The 19,061-nt window shown below is 41.6% G+C and overlaps 1 protein-coding gene across 1 annotated transcript in view; it reads right to left on the reverse strand.

Moving 5' to 3' along the window:
* Nucleotides 1-2,568: 2,568 nt before the first annotated feature.
* LOC113994350 (multiple epidermal growth factor-like domains protein 6) overlaps nt 2,569-19,061 on the reverse strand; it is a 194,091-nt gene continuing 177,598 nt past the window's right edge. Inside the window, exons 31-38 of the mRNA XM_027733287.2 lie at nt 15,287-15,415; nt 14,294-14,419; nt 13,719-13,847; nt 11,379-11,510; nt 10,970-11,098; nt 10,173-10,298; nt 7,728-7,856; nt 2,569-7,367 (exon numbers count right to left, since the gene is read on the reverse strand). Coding sequence (XP_027589088.2) covers nt 7,288-7,367; nt 7,728-7,856; nt 10,173-10,298; nt 10,970-11,098; nt 11,379-11,510; nt 13,719-13,847; nt 14,294-14,419; nt 15,287-15,415 — 980 coding nt within the window. The 3' untranslated portion in view covers nt 2,569-7,287. The remainder of the gene's footprint in view (nt 7,368-7,727; nt 7,857-10,172; nt 10,299-10,969; nt 11,099-11,378; nt 11,511-13,718; nt 13,848-14,293; nt 14,420-15,286; nt 15,416-19,061) is intronic.

The raw sequence follows: 19,061 nt of genomic DNA on the forward strand, positions 1-19,061 counted from the left end.
ACAGCAAGGAATCCTAATGTGGGTCTTACAGGATAAATAAATCATTTAAAACTGCATTTCTGGTTAAAAAAAGCCTCCAGCTGAGAAAATTAGAGAATTTTCATTAAGTCACTTTGTAGGTAATTTATGGTACTCCAAGACTTATAACAAAGAAATGACAGGCAAGTTCCTTGTTAATGAGAACTGGAAAAACAGGACAGAATCAATGGGAACACGGAGCATTTCCACCCCAAATGTGGCTCTGTTTAACTGACCAACATACATTCAGTTAACAACGCTGCTCCTACACTGGGAAATCTCCATGGTCACCTCCAAAGTAGGAGACAGAGATGAGACAACCCTCGGATTTCACAAGAGGTTTCCTTCACGTTTCTGGATGAACCAAGAAGGACTTGTAGGTAGAAAGAAAACATGGATTCAAAGTACAGAAACTCAGTTGTTGGGGACCAACGTGGTGGTTTCAGGGCAGGATCATCACCTTGATACCTTTGTGTAGCCTTTGCTCAGATGGACCATGGTCTACGACTGATGCCAGTAGGTATCAATATACTAATTAATTAGCCATGATTCAACCTCTGAGGAGCAGCAAGGCTAACTCTCCAATCTCTTACACCAAGAAATCACAGACCTTAAACTAAATAATTAGCTTGATTATCATTAGGCTCTTGGAATCACTAGAGGGAGAAGCAAGCACATGCCTCAAACCAAGATATTACATCTGGACGGGAAAAAACACCCAGTAGATGATGGCATGAAGCATTTATACATTAACTATAATATCTACACCACATGCAGCTTCTCAAGATGTTTTGCTGTCATCAGCTTACTAAAAGATAAAGATTTATTGGGCTATTACTGAAAAGGAAGCTAGATACTGCCAAATGGCACGGACAGTTAGATGACTAGTTGCTGACATCTTTATTCATATATAAAACAACACAACTGAGCTGTATTTTTTTTAACTACCATGCTTGAAGGAATCAACAAAGCAATGCCTTATCATACAGCACTTTTAAGTCATTTTTAAATCATTCATGGGTTTTGGATAGCTGTTTTTATTGTGTGCATACAGAATATTCTATTAGCACCCTGTGAACTTCTAGTGCTGACTAAAATAAGAGATAAGAAGTGCTGGCTGCAGATTGCTATAACAGCTTCTGAAGATGCTGAGGGACCATCCCATGGAGCATTGCTCCCTGGATACAGTCACAAGGTCACTCTTACTCTGCTGCCATATATCTTAGAGGTTGGGAAAAATTTCTTCCCTGTGAGGGTGGTGAGGCCCTGGCACAGGTTGCCCAGAGAAGCTGTGGCTGCCCCATCCCTGGAATGCCCAATGCCAGGTTGGATGGAGCTCTGAACAACCTGGTCTAGTGGAAGGTGTTCCTGCTCATGGCAAGGGGTGGAACAAGATGAACTTTAAGTTCCCTTCCAACCCAAATCATTCAGTGATCTATGATTTATGAACATTTAAGTGCTGCAGAGACAGTGCTAACTCAGCATATGTTGAGAATATTATGGTTAAATGTTCCATGCCTACTTTTTGATCAGCTCTTAATAGCAATCTGAAAGGCTAGTGCAATAACATCAACAACTTATTTGAATAGTTGAAATACTGCTTCTAATAAAGAAATTACTGAATAAGTTGCAAGGCTTATAGGATTATTTTTAGAACATATGTTAAAAAGATGACAAACCAAATGAACTTAATTATTCTATTCCTTGTTGAAAACTGTAGGAAAAGTGAAGTAAATCATGTAAGACAGAACCCAGCAGTATTACAAAGCTCAATTTAAAACATTTGCCCAAAAATTTAAAAAGGATTCCAAGCCTGCAGAGCTGCTCTCCCAGAAGCTACCAAGCCATAGCTGTCCACTTTTGCTCTGACAGCTTGATATACTGTCCCCCCTTTGTTACACATTTTGAATTCAATTTAGCATGCTACTTCCAATTAACCAGCACACACTTACCGCATTATTTGGCATTAAACAGGCACATGTGCTCCTTTAGCTCCTGCCAATGTGAGAAGACAATACCCTGAAGGTGAACCAGGCTATTTGCTCAGCAGTATCAGGCTCTGGGAAGTGTCCAAGCAGGCTGGTGGAAGCCCACAGGTGTGTGGTTTCAAATGCCTTCAAGGTGCTTCATGCCCAAGTCTTCCAGAAATGTTACACTTCATAACCATCCTCTTCCAGCAAGATTTATGCTGTGTTTTGAATATTTCTGATACTCTGGGGTCTGAGTGCCAGAAACCTCTATTTATCAGTCTCAGTCACTGGCCCGGTTGCTCTGGTCAGGGATCATACATAAATCCATTTGTGCACAGGCCATTTTTTATTCTATACAAAATACTAGAAGCAGGTGTGATTTCAGTCTGTTTCCTCTGAAAAGGAATTACAGAATCACAGAATATGCTGAGCTGGAAGGGACACACCAGGATCACTGAGCCCAGCTCCTGGCCCTGCACAGGACCACCAAGAGTCACGTCATGTGCTCAAGAGTATTGGTTCAACAGAATAAAGATTCATCCACAACATAAACCTGCTGCTTCAAGACTATCAATAAGGAAAAAACAAGAACAAGTTTTAATTACATGTTTATATAAAAGAAATCAGCATCCTTTCACATGATATGTCTACAACAGAAAATACAGCACAGATGTGAGATACATCCCACATATTCCTTGAAGAGGGGTTACAAATTCACAAAGACATAATGTATTGCTATGCAAGTGCTTATTAAAAGCAATAAAAAGAACAGAATGAACAATTTATGCTCTACAAGTCTGAGATTTGGTGTTTACTGCTGGAAATTGCTTTATACAGTGTCAGAATTTAAAGCTTTTACTCTGCAAAAGAATTACTGGGCACAGTTGCAGCTCATGCATGGAGCTGCTCAGTCAGCCACGGGTCAACCTGCAGGAGAAGTCCTTCTGGAACTGGGGAGTGAGAAGACTTCTAGCCTAAATATAGCAAAATTAACACAAGGATGTGACGATGGAGATTTCTTGGTCCATCAGTTCTCTCAAAGATTATTCTTAAGCTTACTTTGCTCTGATAAGAACTTAAATTCGAACAGTCACTGTTTGATCTACAGTATGAAGCCACGAGGGCTCCAAAATGTGTCTTTGCCTTTTCTGGGAAGGACATAAAGGTATTATTTCCATGTTTGTCCCGTTGGCAACTCCTGACACTATGCTGGTTATTACTTACACAAACAGAAACCTGCAGCCAATCAAAATAATATGGTTGGCAAAGAATCTGGGCAAACTTTAATAGCTATGGTTCTTCAACATAAAAAGGATAAAAGTGGAATAATAATTTTTGGCAGGGGAAGCGGGGAATTTTTAAAATTCTGATTGTTTTCCTATGAGAATAGTGTTAGTGAAGTCTAACTTGAAACATGTTGTTCTGGTTTCATGAATTCTCATTGAGCAAGATTCTGCTGGACCCACTGAGTTACACTCAACTTATTTCCACTCCAGCTGAAGTTATCTGGAATACACAAGGTAAGAGAGGGGGATTTGGCACAGAAACTGCATGGCTGAAATAATTCCAATGTCTTTCTGAAAGGAGTTATCTGCACATGCAAGTGTGTTGCAGAGGAATTCACAGAACACTCTCTTCAAGAAAGTGTAATTAACTTCAGCCTCCCGGGAAACTGGGAGCCAAGAAAGGCCTTCACAAACTGGAAGGTGGACATCAGTTTACCTATAAACTCCATTTTCACTGAAGTTTTCACTTTCATTTTCCACAAGCCCCAGTGCTATGGTCAGGACAGTATCACCCTGACACTCCTTCACTGGAACCTGATGAAGCAAATAAGCAGAGTTATATTAATTTAGTAGTAGCTACAATCACTTGCCATAAAATTAATCTGTGGATGAGGCGATTTAGTAGATTTTTCATTAAAAAAGTCCATGCTGTCTAATAAAGTCTACTTTGTAGGTAAAGAATTAGGTAAATGGGTTAATCTGTAGTAAGGGGCAGAATCAAAACATAATAATGACATCATAAGTAAACTTCCTTAATTAATAGTTAATAATGTGAAGTTGCGGCTCTTCTAAAAAACAAAAATCTGTAAACGTTTTTTCTGCCTTGTGAAAAAAGTGAAAATTTCAGAAATAGAGAACCAAGACAAGACGTTCCAAACTACCCCAATCAAAATTCATGTCTTAGTATTTTTGAAATCTTTAATTCTGATTTTTACCTTTAAATGACCGTACTTTCTTTTGGAACAAAAAGTCATACTGAGCCCCAAATCAGAATGATTTGTTTGATGGCACTCAGAGGAACTTCTTTCTCCAAGGCAATATCATAAAGAAGCTAAGAAGTATTTTGAAGGAGGAATGAATAAAAAAGACTATTGCATATGAATGGCTTTGTATGAATTGGCAGTTTTTGATTTAAAAAAAGGTTTGCTGAAATATTTCCCAAGCAGATCTACGTGGACCTCTAAATTCATTGGCACAGGCTCAGTATTTGTCTCCTAAAATATGTGTTTCATCATGTACCTAAAATTGTGACATTCTTTAAAAACACTTAATACAAAAATCTTTTATTTCCTTATACTACATATTTACAATTCTATTATCAAGGTACTGTGGAAAATGTAAACAAGTGTACACAGGTGTAAATAATATGGCTTGAGAAAAGTGTCCCCTTGGATTAGCTGCTCGAATCATGTATCAGTAAACAAAAAAAAAAAAAAAAGAGAAAAACAGTACATTTGATATATTTTGCTGTTTGACAGCACTGTCAGGGTTTTATGCATTAGCTGCTGAGTAACCACACCAATCTCTGGGCATCTGTCCCTGAACTGGAACATCGGATGTCCTGGAATGGGGCCAGTGGAGGGTCACCAAGGTAAGAGGGGCTGTGCAGTTGGGTTGAGGAGAACAGGGTCTGCTCAGCCTTCAGAAGAGAAGGTACCACTGCTTAGTCAACTACCCCATGGGGGCTGTAGAGGAGATGAAGACAAACACTTCTTGGAGATCCACACTGAAAGGATGAGAAGCAGTGGACCAAACCTGAAACTTAGGAAATTCTGTTTGGAAAACAGGAAAAATAATAAAAAAAAAAAAAGCATGAAATCTTTACTAGGACAGTGGTGGTGGGATCTCCATCCTTGGAGATATTCAGAACTCAGCTGGGTGAATCTCTGAGCAACCCCATTTAACTCTGAAGGCGACCAGGCTTTGAAAGGAACCCTGGACCTCCAGAGGTCTCCTACAACTTTACTCTCTCGATGATCCTACACAAAATCTTGAGCACAATGAGATATTTGCAGTACTGTTGTAGGTTGGCTCTGCAGTAAATACATAGTTAAGATCAAAATATGTCAACTGCTCAACTTGAATTATTCTTCTCCAGTAGTTGCTTAGATTATATCTCATTGTCTCATTTACCTTATCAGTTCCAGTACAGTGAAACTGCCCCAAATGCACATAATTGTAGGATCAGACCCAGGCCTTCACATCTCCAAAAGAACATTTAAAATGCCACAGCCCTACTGAAGGTCATACGCTTCTGACTAGTTTTAGAACAAGAATTTTGTCACATTTACACTGAATGAACTTTCCATCAACATTTACAGAGCTCTACAGTAGAAATGACAAGGGATCAGCATCAATCACACTGATATTTTGGCTGAAAGCACAGTTGGTTAATTAATTTTGACACAATCACAAATATCTTTACTTTCAATAGCTATGAAGTGATGAATAACAACAATAAGACTTCCACAAAGCTTGAAAAAATACCTTCCAAACCAGTATTACTTCCAGGAGATCACAGTTTGAATTAAACTCCCCGGTGAGCAAGTGCCACTTGCTTTGTCCTGGACAGTTAATGATTGCAGATGTGTTTAAAACCTGAGAAGAACTGTTACTTCACCTACTCATCCAACCAACTGGATCCTACTTCACCAACTCACCACTTACGCAACCACAAAAACAAAAGGTCTTAAAAAATCACAAATTACCATCAATCATTGTAATTTTGTCTCTTCTAAGACAAAAATCTACTGTTGCAGCTCGTTATTGTGGGTGGATGGAGTGTGAACACAAGACCTGGGACTGCCCATATTTCCATGTCTACTGAGCCCATGGTCCTGATGCCCTTTCCTAAGTGCACTTTTGAAAGAGTTAGACTTGAGTGGTTACTGCATAGCTTTGTAACTTCTAACCTAAAAAGGTATAAAGAGGCACTCTGAAATCTTTCAGTCTGGTTAATCAGGGTATTAAAATATAGAACATAAGTTCTTTATAACAACATAGTCCTGTATCAATGAACAACCTGTCTAAAGAGACAAAATAGCACCAAAATGTCTTTGTTCCATGAAGTGACCAACAGCAGCTGTCGAATGGTATCAGGACTGTTTTAAGCTGAGTTCATAAAAAAAAATTGTGCAGTAAAATCATAAACCCCACAGAGATTATCTTTAAACATCTATCGTTGTTCACTGTCTGTTTTCTCCATCCAAGATAAAACCTCTTCTGCGTTAGTAGGTACTGTTTGAGGAGATCTGCTGCCCAGTTTGACTTGACAAACCACTGAAACTCATCTGACACGATGTGAGAACGCAGAAAGCCAGGAGAGTCTGACAGATGACACCACGCTCTTTGGAAGATGGATTCAGACATAAGCAAGATACAGATGGAGACCTTCCAATCAGTCAGTCCACACTAGAACAGCAGTAGATGTTCTTAAATTAATTAAAAACTTCTTGGGGACTGTGGTGGACTCTTCTTCAGCTGCAAGTTTAAAATTAGACTGCATGTTTCTCTAGAACACACAATGTTATTCAAAGAGGAATCAGTTTGGTGAATCCCACTAGTTTCTGTGCAGTGTGATTTTGCAGTGGATCTGTACCAGCTTCATAATCTGTGAAACGCTCATTAAACGTGGTGGTGCTGGTTGTCAGGAGGGTTTAGAAAGTCCCTGATACGTGGCGTGGCTCACTGAACATTGATGTGTTACACACTGCTTATCCTGATACTCTCTGGAGCTGGTCTGATTAAAAACATGTCCGAGCTTTCAAGTGATGAATTATATTAATATCAGAAAGAATGTCCAGAGTAGATTAATGGAGGGGCAAGAGGCTAGAAATAAGTACATGAAACAGATTCAGCTTTTTAAAAGGATCCAGCTACTAAATGGCCTCTGTAGTCTTCCATAAGAAGTGTGAATACTTCAGTACAATTCAAGCTGAATTGAATAACTGTTTTCATATCCAAATTCAAATACCGTCTGTGCATATAAAACAGTTCATTTATTAGTCCAAATGTTACTGTTGTAGAGCTCTTGGAAAAATACTCCCTTTTTCTTGACTTTGTTCTTCATAAAAAGGAAGCTTTGCAGGGCCACCTAGAGAATTAAGTAGAAACACGGTTTCAGGTCTATATAACATAATACCGAAAGAGTATATAGATTATACAATTTACACTTAAATAATTCAATAAATGGTAGCCTTGAAAAGAAGGTAGGGGAAGTTACATCGTCCTCCTCACAGAGGCAGAGAGCAGGCAAAACACATCTCAGGTGGGAGGTTCCCAATGAGTTTCCTAAACTAAAGGAAGAATTGAGAGGAAACTTCCACTCAGTACTACACCTCATTAAGAGGAGATATCTAAATAATTGATCCTCTTGTCCAAACACTGACCACCACCACGGTCAACAAATGGTTTCTTCTACTAAAAAAGGCTGCACACTCCCAGCCTGTGTTACCTTCTCTGCAGGTTGGCCCCATCCACGTGGCTGGGCAGGCGCAGTTCCCGTTGTATGGATTGCACTGGGATTTGCTGGCACATTGGCACCGCAGGGAGCAGTTGGGGCCATACCGGTCTGACCTGCATTCTGGAAGGACAGAAGTCTTTGGAAGACGTGGAACACTTCCTAGCAGTCTCCCTGTTCTCTGGGATCAGGAAGTTGCTTAGACACCTACATCTGTTAACATTAAAACATGACATTTTGGAAAGCACTGCAGCCTTCAAGTTTCGTCTGCCACATGGTCTGCCCAAACTGCAGCCCAGCTGTCCCGAAGAAGTTCCCAGAATGGAAATCATTACTGGTGTAAAAACAGGGGTTGACAGCCCAAGAGAAAACATCTTGGGATCTGCTCAGGAAAGTTACTGTCAGCATCCTGGATCCACACTATCTCCTGCCCTTCTCCTTCCTGCACGGCTTGGCTGTCTGTGGGTGCCGGCCAAGAGCCTTCACTCACAGAATGTGTAATTGAAAATTAATTCATTTTATATACACTCTTATGTCTTGCTCCAAATTGTACAATTCTGCTGCCTCCTGGCAAATTAAACTCACAAAAAAAACACACTTCCAAATACAAATATGTTTCACACCATACCTGGTAAATCCTCACTGCAATTTTTTATGCATCAGAGGTACAGGTGTGAAGGGAAAGTGAGCAGCAGGTCACAGGGCAGGGTGTGAAGCATTCTGCAAACAATAGCCCTCTCTCTCTCACCTCACTGGAAAACCCTGTGAGTACCCAGGGCATTTGCTTTCTCCCATGAGCACCCTGGGGTAAATAAAGCTCTGCTGAGACCCCCATCAGCTGCAGCCTCAGCAAGTGGGAGAACTTGCCCCGTGTGCTCCAAGCTTGGCCTTTTCAATTAGGAAATGTTATGAGAAAAGGTCTCCTCAAACACCTCTGGACCTGATTTTAATTTATGTAATACCACATTTTCATGTTAATAACAATGTGTATTTAAGACATCTGTTTGAAAGTCTGCAATGTTAATTTACTACAAAAAAAGAACGCCCATAAAAGTCTGTTATATTCTCTCTCTCTCTTTTTTTTTTTTTAATTAACATTTTGCCTGTTTAATGGGTGCTTTACCAGAGTTCAAATTAAAATCAGGCCTTTTATCTTTATGGCTGCTGCACAGTCACAGCTGCTCACAGTTATATCACAGATGAACTGAGCCTAATTGAAAATAAAAATGCAAATAAAACCTACCCCATAACAGCTTTTCATGGATGGGGGTTACTCTAGCTGATTGGAGAAAAATAAAAGTGACTCGCAGAGTTTGCAAGAAGCAAAACCTCAGTTCCCATTTTTGGTGCTGAGCTTCCCCCTTGCGTTCCACTTCTGCCTAAAATTTCCTTGGAAAGGCCTGTGGATGCCCAGTGCTGTGTGGCCACAAGCGTGGCTGATATTCCCCATTGGAGCAGCACTGCAGACTGGGTGGCTTCTTTCTCTGACCACAGGACAGTGCCCAGATGGAATCAAATAATTTTCCACTCTATTTTTGCAGGTTGCATTAGTGCTTAAGCTTCCAGCAATTACTTTTTGTTATTAGTTGCCTGTTCAAAGCTGTTTCCTGCCCTATCCTAGGACAAAAGAAGAAATAATATTCCCCCAGTGTTTCAGGGGCTCTGGAGGATTATGGTTCCTGGTGTGAAGCTCCATAGTAGCACATGGATGTTCACTCCTTTTATCTTGTTTGCCACAGCATCTGGATCACAAATCTCTTACAGTCAATTAAACCACTGCAATTCCTTTTACTCCTGTATTATCCTAAATCTACTCTATCATAATCATAGAATCACAAAAAGGTTTAGGTTGGAAAGGATCTTAAAGCTCATCTGGTTCCAGTCCCAGCCCCCTGCCATGGGCAGGGACACCTTCCACTAAACCAGGTTGCTCCAAGCCCCATCCAACCTGGCCTTGAACAAGGCACAGCTGCTGCAGCACCACTACCCTCATCCATAGGGATTCTCCCCTACTTCCAGGGAAAGCAAATCCTGAGTTGGACATACTTTTTATTGGTCTAAAAAGGGTCACAAATTTCAGTGTGAAAAAACACACAGAAATTGGGGCTCTTGGTGTCTATCTGCATCCTCTGGAGTCCTCCCCACTACCTTTGCAACATTTCTTGGTCTATTCTTCCCCAGTCCATGTTTTCCAAAGCTCCACGCAAATGACATTTTACAGCTGACCCATAAACAGTTTTCCTATCAGTGTATCAATTTAAATATTGATTAAATCACGAGGTACAGTCCTGCTGATAAAGGTGTTGATAACCCATAAGAGCAATTTGCTACAAACAATGTGATCTTGAACACCGGCAAAAGTCCTTCTACAGTTCTTAAACCAACAGGTCATAGTGGTTTAACTATTCACAGTCCAGCCCTCAAAAACATTACCCTTACCAATGTCACATTTGTCTCCAGTCTTCCCAGGTGGGCAAAGGCACTTCCCAGTCTCTGGATCACAAGGAGAATCTCCGCAGTCACACCGACGCTGGCACCTCTCACCAAACCGACCCCTGTCACAGGCTGATACCAAGAGAACTTTTTACATGCACATTTGAATGGCAAGATGTACATTAAAGCCAGAGGAGTTTTCCCAGGATGTCTCAGAGGAAAGCTCATAAACTCTCTGCTGAAGCCAGTGTAAATGCCAGCTTTAATGAAGAACTGAATGTAGTGGAATAGGCATAATATTTGTATGAGCTCCCCTTATGTCGGGTTTGTCTAATCTAACCTATCAAAGGTATCTGTAAATCTGTCTCAGAAATGTAACTGGCACTTATTTTCATTTTTAATTAGAACTCTCTAGAAGACTATTCCATAACACTCAACAGGTCTGACATGCACCTATTTAATAATCTTATTTGGAGCTTTAGAAGCAAATTTAGAATCAGTAAAAGGGACTTATTTTTAATAAATGACATGTGGAACTCATTGCTCCAAGACATCATGGAGACCAGGACTTTCACTATATTAATCGGAACCAGATTAGTTAATTTCCAAGGGAATAAGAACACCCAGCTGTATAACAGGAAATCTGTCCCAATTTCAGTGTTTCAGGATATTCACAAAGAAAATATGGAAGAAGTTGCTCTTAACAAACAAATATTTGAGTAATTACATGAGGCTTTCTGAGGTCTGTTTTGGCTCTGGTTTTTTGTTTGCTTTTTTCTCTCACATCAGAGGGGTACCAGTACCTTTTTCACAGTGGACACCGTGATACCCCAAAGGACAAATGCACTGTCCTGTCACTGCATCACAGCTCGCTCCATTTTTACAGGCACAGGGGTGAAGACAGCCCAGCCCATAAAATCCAAGGGGGCACCCTGAAAAATTAAAGTGAGGAAGGTCCATGAGGAAAATCATACACCCCGTAAAAATCCTTTGTATTCTCAGCCACGTTCCCCGGGAGCCATCAAAAGTTACCCTTAACTCTAATAATGCCACGTGCTTTCAAACTTGTGCCACCCAGCATCAGAGACGCAAGATCTGGAGGCAGCCAGGTGATCTGGGACACCCCAAAAATTTTAACTGAACCAGCAGGGTGTTTCTTGACTACTGTGAAGCCCCACCTCCCACCACAATTACCTCGGGGGCCCCACTTACTGTGTTCGCAGGAGTGCCCGTAGTAGCCCTGGGGGCAATGGCAGCACCCTGTGAACCTGTCACAGGTGCCATTGTGCTGGCATGAGCAGTCCAAGGTGCAGCCAGACCCATACTTCCCTGGGAGACATTCTGCTGGCAGGGCATGGACAGAAAAATGGACAAACAAACAAAAAAAAAAATCACTGACCTCACCTCAAAAATACTCATATGAGATAGCTTGTATTGCTGAGAGATGATGCCCAGAGGATAACTTGCAGACCCAAGAATATGTGTTATGAAGACACAGAGCTTCTGCCCAACTGTTATGCATTTACATACTTTGATGAAAAATCGTTTATATTATATAAATGTTTGAACAATAATTTCCTCGTACTTTTAATAGTCTGCCTTTTTTAATTTGTCTCTTCACATACTTGATGTTGAACCCATACCATGGGCTGTAAAGCCGTGTAGTGAATGGTATAAATGTTATCTTCTTTTTTTTTCTTTATCTACAGCAATATTTTCTTTTAGGCACTTAGAAAGTGCGAAAGAAAACATGAAGCTTTTCCTCCTCTGTGTTATCACTGGAGTTCACACTATTCCAATTTCTAATAAAACCAGGAGAATCTTTTTCACACATAGCAACAGCCTTTACATGTATAATGAGATATCTGCTTTCACAGTACCAAACACATCTCAAATTACTGAAAGCCAAGCCATGCAAAGGGGACTGTGCCAATATAATTAACCCCAGCATCATCTCTGAATAAGTTAACTTCCCACTGCTGTGATAATTTGAATACAGGCAGCTGAATTTAAATGAGCGTGGCCGTCCAAGCAATCAGATTCAGAACTCTGCAAATGCCAGACAAGATCTTTCAAAAACATCGCATCTAATCACTATTAAAAGGATGTCTGATTAGCTGTCTTTGATTTCCAGTCAAAACACACTCAAACCCACACTGCTGTGGAGATCAAGACTCGATTTTCCAATAATTTCACTCTCTCTGTCAAAAGATAAACAGTGAAGCTCTTTCTAGTGACACAACACACAGTCCCTTATACAAGGTGTGCAAGTCTGCCCCACTCCAGAGATGTTTCATCTGCAAGATACACCCATGAGCCACAACTCTATGTGGTGACACCTGCATCACCCTGCTGAGCATTGGCAACCCCAATGCAGCCTATGGGTGACTACAGGGATTTAGAGGAACAGACAGAGATGAACACAATTGGTCTGTGAAATGTCAGGTCAGCCAGCTATTGGTCAGTTGCAAATTTTTTAGTGCCTGTCCACGGTGATCGTTCACTGTGCACTGAATGCTCACAGTACTCACACTGTGAGTACCTCCATGTAGCATCTTTCCTTTTCTTCCTGTTTCTTCTCTGCACACACACATGCATGAATTGGGCTTCTGGGTCTTCTCAAGTGCAAAGTGAAACAATTATATCTCAGAATGCTGCTAAAAAGTGTCATTTCTATATAATACTTTTATATAGGGACACTGCCCTGTAAAGACCAGTGCGTGGTAAAGATACTTATGGAGTTTGAGGTGGACATTCTACAGGTGTCAGGGGCAGAAAGGCTGTAAGTAAGTTCCTAAGAACACACTGTGGAGCTTGAACCACGGCAGTTATGTTCTAGGGATGACATTTGTCTGGAATGTGAACTCAGAACTCGTTTCCTGAACCTTTAAGTCTGCAAATATGCAGGTATTTCATCTACAGATAAACATGGGAAGGTAGAAATGCAGAATTATTTTTGAGAGACAGACAGAAGGACAGATGTGGGAAGACTCTACTCTGGACTGGCAGGAGTGTTTCTGGAGTGAAAACTGAGCTTATTCTGTTAGTGTGCTTTGCCTTGTGTAAGGGAGAGCTGTCACGGAGAAGCAAGGGTGAGAGACAGCAAGGCAATCTCAACTGCTTCGGACAGAAGTTGTCAGAACATCTGTGAAAATACATGAGATGTTCAACTGCAGTCCAGTGTCAAATGGAAAAGAAGAACATAACAAGAGAGGAGGGAGACAGGCTTCTGCTGACTGAGGAGCAGCACATGAAAGAAGGCACAAAACAACATTCCCATGAGCAAAAGAATTCAAAAGTTGGACAGCAGAAGGAGTCTCTACAAAGGAATTTATGAGAGTTACAAGTAGAACTCACAATGTTACTATCTCTGAGAAATGACTTGAAGCTCTAACTAGGGGAAGTTTCGTGTAAGAGAAGCTACAGAGGGGAATGCAGCAGTGATGTAGCCTACTTAAGCAAAAACTGTCTGTCCCCTTTTGTGGCTGCCTGGGGACACTTCAAACCTCTTCTTGAATGTACAAGTCCACTGGCATCAAAGCAGAAAATCACCTTTCTCACAGGATCTTCCTGTCCAGCCCAGCCCGCAGGTGCAGTTGCCATCCACGTGGTCACAGATGCCACCGTTCTGACAGGTACATGTCAGGTGGCAGCTGGGGCCATACTGTCCCTGGGGACACACTACAGAGAATTAACAAAGTTTGTAAAGAAAAATAAATTAGCATTCAAAAAAAAAAAAAAATGAAAGTGATAGGGAATAAATACAAACACATGCTCCCCACAGAGTATCCCAAGTTACTGGTGTCTCCCGAGCGTGGCCGTACACCACTCCATGACTGTTATCAGTTTCATCCAAACACTTTGTCTTGCCATATCTCCTCAGCCCCGTGGAGATCCCAGTGCCCTGGTACTGAGGGTGGCAGAGCGAAGCGGGGAGATGTGGCAGGATAAGGAAGGGTGATGGAGCAGAGAGGGACAGAGTTGAGTACACCCGACTGCGACATTGACATTATCGAGCAAAGGCACTGGGAATGCAGCTACAAACAATGTTTGGTGCTGGCTTTTGTTTGCTGGGTGTTTTAAGTGTGTCACCATTGACGAGGTGACCTCGGGTCCCGCTTTGTTACCTTGCTGACAGCCAGGTCCCATTTGGCCAGGGGGACAGGAGCACTTGCCAGTCCGTGGGTCACACTGACCTTTACCACAGGCACAGAACTGGGCGCAGTCCTTCCCATATCGGTTTTCAGGGCAAGCTGAAGGAAACACAGGCTTTTGTTAAACATCCTGATGCCAGTTTTCATCTTTAACATAGGCAGGATCTTATAGGCAGAGTTGGTTTCATTTTTATTCCACCTAATGTGCTTCAAAGCAACAGCTATGAAACCAAAACCCATCCAAAGACATGACTGCTTCATCCTCTGAGACTTTACCTGAAGTTATAAATATAATCTGTGGTTTCACATGGAGTATTTAAAAGATTTCCTACTAAAATGTGAGTGTACAACTGAAATATCACTTGCTCATCCTTCCAGCTAAAAACATCTTTCCGTCTTTAATATTGATGCTGTCCTATACCAGAGAACAAAGCTATAGGCTCCTAAACGTTCAAACATTGCCTTTCTGTGAATAAGCTGAAGAGAACTTCACAGAGATCAGAGCTTTGGAAACAGGACAGAAATCCAGCCACGTCATTTAGCTCTGAAACACAGAAGTAACACTAAAGTTGCCATGGAGTCTTTACCAGTTTTGCCACGACAAAACTTGATCTTTTTCCCATTTATTGAAACTAATGGTACCATAGTGTGAAGCAAAATATTGAGATAATTTCTCAACCTCGAAATTTTGGACAGGAAGAAGGAACTTGAGCAACTCATGCTGAGCTGGCTCTAGAAATACATTTGGGCAAGCAGGTTGTAATCCTGGGATGAGTGTCCTTGCTCCTACGCGTGCGGAAGAGAGGGAAAATATTTTGCAAGAGATTTTTTTACAAAGCTGGAATCCTGATTTACAATTCAAGGAAGAGGTAGCTGGGATCTGTCTGTTTTTCTACTGACAAGCTCTTATGCAAATTATTCTCTGTGCTGTGTTTTGACAGAGGCAGAACACGAATGTTGGCTTACTTTTACTGCAGTCGGCTCCAATGAAACCGGGCGCGCAATCACACGTTCCCGACGCAGGGTCGCAGTGGCCTCCGTTCATGCATTTACAGGGATTTTGGCAGTTTGAACCATAAGTACCTTTTGGACACCCTGTTTGAAAACAAAAAAACCCCCATCAATTAGGCTACGTTGCTACTGGGCCTGCTGCTTTTCACGCCATAAACACTTTTTTTGCTTACAACCGAAATTAGATTTTTATTTTCTAAGTCTAGTCACTTCTAGAGGGTCAGGAGCAGGCCTTGGTGAGCAGATGGCTGCCTGGGGTAGCATGGTCCTTGGGGCAGCACTGACTTAGAATGTCAAACCCCTGGAAAGCTGGACCAAGTGCTGCTGCTGAGCCTGGTCCGACTGCTCCTGACTCTGTGCTCCTTCCATTCCCCATATGTGACTGTAGAAAGACAAGCAAGTCCAGTTCTAGAGAGGTTTTCCTCTTGGGATTTATGTTCCAAATAAACCTGTTCCCTCTTTCCCTCCTACAGAGAAGGAAAGACGGGGCCCTGCTCCCCCTTCCTTTGGGCAGCAGCAGCCTGGTTTGCCTGAGACGGCAAGAAGCCGTGAGCCATCTCCGTGTCTTTTAGCAGCCATTTTATGGATACTGGGGCAGGTCATGTCTTTCAAAAATGTGGAAGTTGGGGGAAGTTTGTTTTCTCTATTATCTACTGATTCCCTGCAAAATGGAGCTGGCATTGTAAGTGGTTGCCCAGAGAAGTTATGGATTCTCCGTCTCAGGCAGTGTTCAAGGACAGGTTGGATGGGGCTCTGAGCAACCTGTTCTAGTGGAAGGTGTCCCTACCTAAGGTGGGGGATTGTCCCTTCCAACCCTATGGATGGAAGACTATGAAAACCTGCACATGACAGTAACATGGAATTTCAGAAGAGACCTTCTCAGGAGATAGACACAGGAAAAAGATGGTTTAAATGCAAAGTCAGAAAATTCCCTGAGGAAAAAACCAAAGCAGCTGTATTTCATAAAAACCAGGGGGATCATTAGACCTGGATGGATTGTTGAGCCAGCGTTACATGGCAACAAGCTGTCCATGAAGAGGTTTTCCAGGTGCTAGTGACTATTTCTGGTTTCTTTCTGGACAGCTAACATGGAAGGAGAAATGAATAAAAGATCAGGGAGATCTGAATGCATCTGCCATGCTTAGCTTATGTCTTCAAGATGCTCTTTAGAGCAATGAAGGTTGGAACTGAGGGAAAGAGCTGGGCAGAGCTGCTGGGCACGTGCCTCTGTCACCACTGAACCTCCAGTGTGCCACCAGTGAACTCCAGCAATGCAAGTTATTCTCCTAATTTTCCAGTGTACTGGAAGAGAAAGTACCTGGTACTTTAAGAGCAGCATGATCATCATCAAACAGTTCCACTAGTGCTGCTACACCTAAATGTCATTTCTTTGCTCGCTCCTTCCTTCTCTTCCCTGGCAAAAGGAAAGTCTATGGCTACTTTGGAAATCTGGTTGAATATATATTCGCACACGTATCCAAGCAACAGATCCCTTGCAATCTGTGCATAAATAACTTCATGTATTTTCTCTTTCCTGAAGGCATGAAAACATGGCTTGAGCGGCTGGAGAAATCTCTGGATTTTCTGAACTATTCAATAGCAAGGGAGAGCTTATGGGGAAGCTTTGAAGGGGTGCCTCTTACAATAAAACTGAACACTGGCTTCTGCTCAAACCAGGATAGCAGATCATCAGGACTAAACAGATACACACTTTTATAACATGCAGATACTCTCCCCAGCCCTTCTCAACCATGAACTCTTCTCAATGAATACTTTGTCATCAGTGTTTCTGTCTGTCAGCACACAAATTCATGTGCAAACCCTGGCATCAAGGAGTGAGCCCTGCAACATCTAATTCATTCCCACCAAAACATGAAGTTAAGGACACACCCAGATTCTATGATTTAATTGGACTCTACGTGAGTTTCTCTTTCCCTCTTCCCTTTCTTTTTGGTATCATTTGGCTTTCCTCTTTTTATTTAATTCTGTTTCCCACACTCCCAAACACGTTGCTTCTCCTTGGCAAAGCTTCCAGAGCTGTTCCTCAGCTCAAGGCCAGTGATAGATGCTCCATCACTGAAAGGGATGCAGTAATTCAACACTCCCCCACACCCCCTTACCAATTTATTTACTCTTGCAGCACCATCTGTATTTCAGTTCAAGAAGGAGCAGCACAAGCAGGTCAAGCTCAGCCACTGCAGTGTGCACATATTTATTAACAAGGCCACCTCATCTGTTACTACTTTGCAGAAGACTTTCAGTGCAGACAGTGGGGGCAATTTTACACCGTGTTCTACCATTTCAGTAGGCTCTGTTCTTCTAAAGAGGGTTATCCTCTCACTGCCATATGTCTTTATGTCTTTATCTCATAGAGACATTTTCAAATTCAACGGTTTCCTGTGCTTCTGACTTATGTTCTTCTGCTAACAAAAGAGTGGCAGCCAGATTTCCACCTCATTTCCCAATTTTTTTCCTTCTGGTTTGAGTTGGTTTGCCATGACCAAGAGCTTCTAAACCTTTTCATACCAGTGGCACACTCTGAGACTTTTCTGACCAATGTTATTAACTGCATTGTCAAATAATCCCTTCTGACACATCCTGTTACCTACAGCCTAGAGGTGAAGCTGGTGAGGTCTTTCTGGCTCTGGGTGTCCCCAGCCCAGTCAATGTCACCACTTACTGCTTTTTATTCATTTCACCCAAGCAGATCTTCCCATTTACCAAGTTATGGACAAGTGATGGGAACCTTATTGCTAATTTGTCTGCTTCCTCTGGATCCTGCCAAGAGACTGTTTCAGCTCTTCACTCCAAAATTTGAGAACATGAAAGCCTCGTTGCTCTTGGCTCCTGGAAATTTGACTTCCCAGCCAACTACACCTTTTATAGATACTTTCTTCAACCTTTTTTCACAGTACTATAAATATAGCAATAGTTGCCAGAAACTGTTTCCAGCAGCATCCAACCACATGTTGACTGGACTGAAGCCCATTTCACGTGTTTGGGAGCGGCTCCCTGTGCTGGTTTTAATATTCTATTGAAAGCTTCTTCATCCTGGAGCAGCCCCAGTTCTCCCTGTAGAGAGGACAGCGGGAACATGGAGTATTCCCACCAAAGTCACGCTAGCTATCCTTGGTTTTCAGTCAGTCACTTTAGAATCAGGCCCACAATCTCTCCCTTCACTGACCACAATCTAAAAATAACTCACAATTAAATGTTTTCCTTCTATTTTTGTGTCTGTCTATGCAATGCTCAGAGTTGTACAGGGGAGAATAGGAGGCTCTCTCTTCATGAACCTCCTCCATTCCATTATTTCACCAGTAAACGTTTAACAAGTCTGTATTTAAGTGAGAATTTTCTGTGCAAGACACTGCACAGTTTTGGAATCTCAGAGAGCACAACACCATGAAGTCTCTTGTCTCGTGCTCTATAGTTTTAATCCCAGTTACATAGAAATCCATGGCTAAACTCCCTCTGAATGCAGCAAAACACAGATTTCATTTTGTAATTAATCTTTTTATGTATTTTATATCAGAACTTCAGTGTCATTGTTAATGTTTTCAATTTTAAAATTCTGAAATAAAATCTTAAGGACTAAAGCAAGTTCGAAGACATTTACCATAATTTATAATTTAGATTTAGTGCTACACAAACAGGTAATGAGTCCTGAGGGATTGCTACATAAAAGTAATAGGCAGACCATGATTAAGTCTTTTAAAATGATACTGTTAAA

The sequence above is a fragment of the Pipra filicauda genome, unplaced genomic scaffold (assembly GCF_003945595.2).
Source record: "Pipra filicauda isolate LSUMZ 115617 unplaced genomic scaffold, ASM394559v2 scaffold244_size1468961_pilon, whole genome shotgun sequence".
Classification (NCBI taxonomy): domain Eukaryota; kingdom Metazoa; phylum Chordata; class Aves; order Passeriformes; family Pipridae; genus Pipra; species Pipra filicauda.